General features: G+C 34.5%; 1 protein-coding gene across 3 annotated transcripts; it reads right to left on the bottom strand.

The window, feature by feature from the left end:
• Window positions 1-687: 687 nt before the first annotated feature.
• On the bottom strand, window positions 688-6,477 carry LOC129286773 (mitotic checkpoint protein BUB3.1). Of its 3 annotated transcripts, none has more exons than XM_054922801.1 (10): window positions 6,151-6,477; window positions 5,914-6,044; window positions 4,905-4,987; window positions 3,967-4,233; window positions 2,328-2,403; window positions 2,068-2,148; window positions 1,385-1,463; window positions 1,205-1,305; window positions 916-1,018; window positions 688-818 (listed from the first exon to the last, which is right to left on the bottom strand). In XM_054922801.1, exons 1-9 carry the CDS (start codon window positions 6,271-6,273, stop codon window positions 931-933), a joined length of 1,029 nt encoding a protein of 342 aa, XP_054778776.1. In that variant the 5' UTR covers window positions 6,274-6,477; the 3' UTR covers window positions 688-818; window positions 916-930. The 3 variants fall into 3 exon arrangements, with proteins under 3 accessions (XP_054778776.1, XP_054778775.1, XP_054778774.1); XM_054922800.1 differs by having other exon boundaries at window positions 919-1,018; window positions 6,151-6,476; XM_054922799.1 differs by having other exon boundaries at window positions 688-1,018; window positions 6,151-6,476.
• Between the last annotated feature and the right edge of the window lie 2,385 nt (window positions 6,478-8,862).

Here is an 8,862-nt window from a genome sequence, read left to right on the forward strand (position 1 = left end):
TCTCTCCTTTTTTTTTTTTTCTCTCTTTTCCTCCACTTCCGCCATCTTTATCATTCAAAATTTTTTATTAAATAATTTTTTTAAATAAAAAATTAATAAATGATGGAGATAAGAGAAGTGAAGGGAAATGGAAGAAAATACTTCCCCATTCTAGTGGCTGTTTCTTCTTGCTCTATCCCTCGATGACCTCATCGCATGTATTCTCAGCATACCTTTTTATCTTTTTGGGAAAATAATGGGCAATCCATCTTTTTGTATGTGTGTAAACTGTAAAGTTGGATAATCATTGGCAATAAATTTAAAATACCTGTATAATACAATCAGTTATCTTTTCCACATCTCAGCGACGAATAGAAACAACAGTTAGCCTGTCTAAGCTCAACCAATCCCTCACTAAGAATACATGCAACAACATGTAAAGAGAAGAAAAATCTAGACATTTTTTTTTTTAATAATCGCCTCGGAAATCCGTTAGACTAATTCAGCATTCATTCATCACCGACTAAATATTTGAGTTACTTTCTTGTAGATATGTCTTCAGCCCATAACCACATGGACCAGAAACTACCACATTGAATTGTCGACTTGGATTTAGACTTGGTGTCCAAAAAGGTGAAATTAAATGGATTTTTTTCAAAACTGAAATATTTTGAGCATTGATTAATCCTATTGGCAGGTCAACCACCATATGTAACAGTGAGGACAGGCATCTCACTAGATTGAAATCTTGAAGTCAACTTATACAACATAGATATCTCCATGAATAGAGGCACCCAAGTAAAAAGTAGAAAAAGCTGAAATCTCGCCATATTTGGTATCTAGAAATTGAGAACTTCGCATAATTAGTTTACATACGAAAGTAACAAAGAATTGGGCAAAGTACACGGCATAGTAGGTAAAAAGAAAATAAATTACTACGTTCATCAGGAATCACGCTGGTGGATTAGGATAGACTTTGGGTTTCGGTTTGACTTCTATCTCATTTACACTGCGCACATAGATGGCATCTTGTTCATGCCTGCAGAGTAATTGCAACACAGGTTAGTGTTACAAAGTGTTCTTTTTTCTAAACAAAAATAGCAACAACGATAATAAAGTCACAGAGTGTTCTGAGCACAATCTCTTCAAAAGTTTTTAACTAGGCAAAAATACTCAGGTTAAAATGCATATGAATGGAGGGGGGTGTGAGAGAGAGAAAGAGTACTGCTTAGGCCCCTCTTCAAATGTGTAACTCGATGCAACAGCCAGGAGGCGTCCATCTCTACTAAATGAAAGTGCAGCAACGCTAGTTGGATATTTTGAGTACTGAAAGAGAACAGTAATTCAGCAATTCACTCAGGTGAAAGATAGAAATAAATATTTTAAAAAATAAAGCAACTAAAACCTGGTACAGCCTCTTCTTGTTGTTTCCATCCCATACATTTACAAAACCATCACAACCTCCAGTGGCAAATGTACCGTATCTGCAAGTAGAATAAGTCATGCAGCACCCTGTTAATCACTCCAAGATATCCTAGTGTGAACAACTCCGTCATATCCCAATCAGATCAACAAGGCAAAGAAAACATTTCAGTTTTGTAGCCTAGTATAGTTGAAACATGAATTTAAGCATAAAGTATCAACTAAGTTGGGTATTACTGTAGATCCAGCACAGACTAATCAGCTGCCAAGAACAATCATAATTTCACATCATCCCAGATCAATTTTTCACCAATTGGTTTTCAGTCAGCTGAATTTCACAGTTAGTTATGGTATCATCTGTCACCTTTCAGCTTCAATGTGGCTAATGGTTCCAAGCATACGCGCAAGTATTTAATTGTCTAATTAACATCATACTCATGCCCATCATTTTTGAGATTGTATAAAGGAGCCATTGTTGAATCTCATAGAAGGAAATTGGCAAAACACCAAGGAATTTCCCATTGCATCCCTACTACATCGTAGCAACCCTCGGTTTTTAGTCATTCTTTGGAGCAAAAATTAAATATATAACCTTTTGCATCGTGCCTCATAACTTGACAATAAACAAGAGTACAAGACCCAGTTAACGAACTCTATAGTACTTACATGGGGTGGAATGCTATGGAATTTACGGGATAGACAATGTCCCTTCCAGCTTCAGATTTTCTGTGACACTTAAAAGCATATCTGCAGAAAGCTTAGAAGTCATTGGCTGACAAGAAGTTTGGTGAAGACGAACATATGCTATTCTCACATGAAACCATAAAATATATCATAAATACTGAAAAGAGGTAAGAAGAATATTAATTTCAATCTCAGAAAAGAAGAATTCCATGCATAGATATACGGAAGGGAAAAAAATCAACTTTTTTGCTTGGCTAGCCTCTGAGAGATCAAAAAATTCCATTGCAACTCGCCCTTCAACTGAACTAAGTGCATATCCTGCATGGAGTAAACATATGAGTACAGAATGCATCGGATCATATATAAGGAATAAAACTTAAAATGACAAAATACAGTACGTCATCAGCGGGAGAAAGTAATTGAGCACAGGTTAAGATTGGAGACAAGTATTTCTGAGAATCAATTTGGTTTTATGCCAGGTAGATCAACTACAGAGGCAATTTATCTACTAAGGGGATTAATGGAAAAGTATCGTTGTAAAGATAAAGATCTACACATGGTTTTTATTGATTTGGAAAAAGCTTATGACCGTATACCAAGAGAAGTGCTTTGGAAAGCGTTGGAAAAAAAGGGAGTACGGATTGCTTATATTAAAGCCATACAAGATATGTATGAGGGGGTAAAAACTAGTATAAGAACGCCTTGTGGTCAAACAAAGGATTTTCCTATCAAGATTGGACTACATCAGGGATCATCTCTGAGTCCTTATTTGTTCAACTTGATTTTAAATGTTTTGACGGAACATATTCAAGAGGAAATCCCGAAATGTATGCTCTTCGCGGATGATATAGTTCTTATAGCAGAGACAAGAGAAGAGGTTAATTGCAAACTTGAGTTATGGAGGAGGACATTGGAGTCGAAAGGTTTTCGTCTGAGTAGAAGTAAGACGGAATATTTATATTGTAAATTTGGTAAAAGACTATTCGAAAATAATTTGGAAGTGAAATTGGGAGATCAAATCATACCTCAAGTGGAAAAGTTTAGATATTTGGGAGCCATTATTCAAAATGATGGCGAAATCAGTGGAGATATTTCGCATAGAATTCAAGCTGGGTGGTTTAATTGGAGAAAAGCTAAAGGAGTTATTTGTGACCGTAAGGTGCCTAATAAACTTAAAGGAAAGTTTTATCGTACTGCTATCAGACCGGCAATGTTATATAGTAGTGAATGCTGGGCTCTAACGGGACAGCAAGAGCATAAAGTTGGAGTAGCAGAGATGAGAATGTTACGATGGATGTGCGGACATACACGTAAAGATAAAATTCGAAATGAGCACATACGTGAAAAAGTGAGGGTGGCACCTATTGAGGAAAAAATGGTAGAAAATCGGTTGAGATGGTTTGGGCATGTACAAAGAAGACCAAGGGAGGCACCAGTGAGAAGAGTGGAACATATAACTTTGAGTCCGATTAAGAGAGGTAGAGGAAGGCCTAAGAGAACACTCTTGGAAGTTGTTGAACGTGATCTCTTAATTAATAATATTTCTAAAAGCTTAATAAATGATAGAGCACAATGGCGTCTTGCAATCCATGTAGCCGACCCCACCTAGTGGGATAAAGGCTTGTTGTTGTTGTTGTTGTACAGTACGTCATCAGCGGGATTTCACTACACGATGCACAACATGAATATACAAAGATTCCTTCATTCATTTGCACATGGTTGTAGCGTTCCTCTGCATATGTAATTTTAGGGCTTAAAATAATACGTTAAAGCACTGTGCATGAGAGAAAATATTTGTCATTTTATCAAGGGAAGTCAATATGAATTTGGAGACAACTTTGAACAATTTACCCAAAAATGCCCAGAAGCTCAAGTAAATACCTGTTCCATTTGGGTAACAGCGCACACATCTGGTTTGATATTTCAATGAAGATTCTCTCCGTTGCTCAGGCTGAGACATATTCCTCAAATCATAAACATTAACGTGTCTTCCAGCAGTTGCTACAACTAGACGATGCCCAACCAGCGAAAGAGAGTAAACGCGCTCAGGTTGTGGGTATGTCCCAACAAGAGTACGCTCTTGCCCACTTGCACCTCTAGGGTCCCAACATTTCAGGGTTTTATCCCAACTACCAGTGATCAATTGGCCTGTCACAACAACAAATAAGAGAGATATACCATTATTGAAGCTGCTCATCATAACGATGCCAAGCATCAACTATAGAACAATAATTCCAAAGAGAGGGCAGTATAATAATATATATGTACACAAAACTTCTATAAGACGATACATCAAAATAGCAACAACTGTTTGACAATTTAACGTGATAAACCATTTCAATAATGGTGATGGTCTTCAAGGAAATATAGATTTCATCTACATGACCTTATTCATTCCAGTGAACATGACCAAACGAAAATTTTGAAGATATCCAGAATGATTTTCTGATCAATGTTTTAGTAAGCGTATAATCCAAAATTTTATGAGCAATATCTTGAGTTTTTACTTGCTATTCTTACAGGTTTCTGACTAAAGGCACATTAAATTTGGCTGGGGAGAGAAGCATAAATTCAATATGCATGAAACTAACATTCAAATGAGCCAAGGGCATGGAAGAGTGATACAGGGTCATTAGTGAATAATCAAAATCTGTTCCTGTCATTGCTAATTCTAACTGTAAAATCATATCAGAGAAAAATTTCTTTCCCTATGGACCTCAGCTACATATAAGGAAAAACTAAAAATAGAGAAAATTAATGAGATAAGGTAAGCAATATTAGTAAATTCTAAGTGGATATTGATGACCACAATAACAGACCTGCTGCATAAGAGTACTCAATACAACGAACAGGTGCATCATGCCTTCCCAGAACATCCTCCTTATTAGAGCTGAAAACTAACCTGGAACAAATTATGCAGTTAACATCAACTCTCATTAGATGACAATTACATTACAAGCTGGACTTTAACTTTAACTACTTTATTGCAATGTTCAACTGCTTTGAAAAATTACATATTTACATTTAAATTCAACTTAGATTAAGCCCAAAAAGATGGCAGAATCATAACTTATTGCAGTATGCAAGCAACCTGGACGAAGTGTGAGGCTGATTGCAGGCAACCTCTGCTTGCGCAAGAGTGCAGGCAGGCAACCTGGACCATGCACAGGACGCCTGTGCCAACCTGGGCAAGCAACCTGGCACTCACGCTGGCAACCTGGACCTACACAAGGCTATGTGTGGGCACCCTAGAAGCAACTTTTTTCTTTTTTGGCCGGATATAAGATATGCAACTTCAATTATAAATTTTAGATGAAATTGGAATTTGACTAAAATCAAGGAAGCCGTGAATTATGATGAGTAATAGAAACAAATACAAAGGATACAAAATAGGAGTAATGGACTCAGATGGCATGTGTTTAGAATATCTATCTCCCAAATCATAAAATATAGAACTTGGAATTCGTAAATAACATTATATCTGAAGCACATGGATTCACATTATTGACACGTGACATGAATATCATCGCTAGAGTCATGAAAGTACCAATGCATTAACAGTATGCAGAAAAAAGAGGAAGCTAACCTTAGCAACGTTCATTGTCTAAACAAACACCAGTAAATTGACCCTACTTCTCAGAATCGATCTTAAGCACATTCATGGAGCTTAACTACATTGCAATGATCGCAGTATGCTACTACACGCAATCAATCAACTCAACATGCGGAGTCAACCGTAAACCACAAAAAGGCGGGGGAAAAATGCCTAAGCACGTTTCACACAAGACGTCTCAGGAACTAAGGAAATTTCAAAAGAAACAAACTCACCGCCTCACTGTGTTATCGGCGCCAGCACTAAATCCTGAAGAATCGTCATGGAAACAACAATCAAGCACAGGTCCACCGTGCATGAACTCTCCTCTGAGCACATTGGCACTGGCATCATACAATCGTACACTCTGATAAGATATTCACCGAAGCTCAAGCTCAGCATCACGAACTAAATTGTTGATTAGCGGAAACAGTAAAGACGACAAGTAACCAGAAACGAGAGCAGGAACACACCTTATCCCAAGAGGAGACAAGCAGGTGATCACTATGGTTGGAAAACCGAAGGTTTGAGATGCCGTCGGAGGGAGGGTTCGAGAGTTCTCGGCCAGGCGCCGGCGGCGGTATCACAGACGACATGCTGTGATCGATCAGCAATCTTAGGGTTTTGTATAAGAGGAAACCTCAGAGCAAAGAGAGAACGTAAGTAGGAGGGAAGTGATTTGAAATTTTTGTCTTTTGATGTGAACTTGTGGAGAAGAGAGAGACGCCGAGTTATTCAAAATTTTAAGGTCTCGGGAGTACTCAAATTCAAATCAAGGACGTCCATTATTCCCGGTGGCAAGTGTTAACACTATCTCGAGAAGCCATTAAAACGGCGCAGTCGTTTTTAAGTTTAACTAATGAGTGGCATGCCAGGTATCAGATCATAATAGAAAAAATGAAAAACTTCGTTTATACTCTCTCCGATCCCATTTATAAATCCAATTTTAGAAAGTATATTTGGTCTCATTTATAAGTCATGGTGCGTCTTTTTAGGTAATATTTGAGAGGTATTTCAAAATTACCCTTCATGAAAGAGAAAAAGTAACAGGACATTACTTTTTAGATTTATTATATAGGGGCATGTTTGGAATTTCACTTACTTTTATTTCTTGTACTTTTATTGTATTGGTATTGATGAGGTTGGTAGAAATGACTTATAAATAAGACCGGAGGGAGTAATTTATTCTTATTTTAAGAGCAAATTCGTAATCTTCATTCAATTAACATTTAACAGCCTCTGTAGCTTTTCATAACAGAAATATAAAAATAAAAAATAACAATAAACTTTTTTAAAATTATATAAATGATAATTTAATTTCTTAAAATATCATAATTTTTTTAAAGTCTCTAAAAATTTTTTTGTTATTAATAAATTTCTATAAGTGACCAAATCACCTTTATTGAAAATAAAACAATTACAAATTTTATTTAAATAATTATAATTTTTTTCTTATATTCACAATTATGCAACAACAAATCACAACTTCGCATATCAAATTCCTAATATTACTACAAATGTTAAAAATAATAAGTAATGATTATAAGTTTTGTTTAAATAATCACAATTTTCTTTCTTATATTTTACAATAATGTAACAACAAATCACAAATTCTTAATATTGCTACAAGTGTTGGAAATAACAAGTAATGATCACAAGTTTTATTTAAATAATCACAACTTTATTTTTTTTATATTTGAAACAATGCAATGGTAAATTACAACTTCCTGATATTGTTATTAAGGCAATTTGGTTATTTATATAACTTTATTAATGACGGGAATTTTTTTTAAAATTTTAATGACATTATAATATTTTAAGAGATCAAATTAACATTTATATAATTCAGAAGAATTTTATTGTCATTCTCTCATATAAAAAAGAAGGGCGTGGATGATGGGGAAATACACTTCCTGTAGAAGCCTAATACTACAACAACAAGAAGTTTTATCTCAATAAGTAGGGTCAACTATATGGGTTGTATGATATCATTATAATAATATATTTCATCATTTATCAAACTTTTATGAATATTATTAATTAAGAAGTCAACAGCTTTCATAAGTGTTTTTTTTGATCTTTTTCTACCCCTCTTAACATTGCTTGAAATTATCCATTTCATTCTCTTTACCAGTGCCTCCTATGGTCTTCTTTGCACGTGTTTAAACCATCTCAGACGATTTTCTATCATTTCTCTTAATAGATGTTATGCCTACTTTTTTTCATAAGTGTTCATTTCAAATTTTATCTTTATCTATATGATTGCACAACCATTTTAACATTTTCATCTCTACTACTTCAATTTTATACTTTTGTTATTCCATTAAAGCCTAACATTTACTATCATATAATATAGTTGGTCTTACAACAGTTTAATAAAACTTTCCTTAAGTTTATTAACTTCCTTACGATCACAAATAACTCCTTTAACCTTTTTCTAATTAAACTACCTAGCTTGTATCATATGTGTAATATCCCTATCAATTTTCTCCTTGTGTTAAATAATAGCTCACAAGTATCTAAAATTTTTCACTTAAGGTATAATTAATCTCTCAATTTTACTTTTAAATTATTATTGATTGACCTCTTATCAAAATTACAATGTAAATATCTCATCTTACTCCCACTCAAGCAGAAACACTTTAACTCCAATATCCTCCTCTAAAATTCAAGTTTACAATTAATCTATTCTTTTGTCTCCATAATAAAAAATATATCATCTGTGAAAAATATGCATATGAGGATTTTCCTTTAAATATGCTCAACCAAGATATCTATGATCAGGTCAAATAAATAAAGACTCAAAGATGATCCTTGGTGTAAGCTAATCCTTATAGGGAAGTCTATTATTTTACCACCATATATTTTTATACTAATTGTTGCCCTTTCATATATATCTTGTATAGATTTAATATAAGCAACTCATACTCCTTTCTTTTCTTAGACTTTCTAAAGTACTTATTTCGGTATACGGCATAAGTTTTTTCCAAGTCAATAAAAACTATGTGTAAATTTTTATCTTTGCGTTGATGCCTTTTTATTAATCCTTTTAGTAGATAAATCGCTTTTGTAATTATCCTACCAGGTATAAAGCAAAACTGATTCTTATTAACACCAATCTCTAATATTAACCTATGCTCAATTACTCTTTTCCACGATTTCATTATACGACTCATAAGTTTATT

Source organism: Prosopis cineraria, unplaced genomic scaffold, assembly GCF_029017545.1.
Source record: "Prosopis cineraria cultivar Desert tree isolate PC_DT_omini unplaced genomic scaffold, ASM2901754v1 PC11, whole genome shotgun sequence".
Taxonomy (NCBI): domain Eukaryota; kingdom Viridiplantae; phylum Streptophyta; class Magnoliopsida; order Fabales; family Fabaceae; genus Prosopis; species Prosopis cineraria.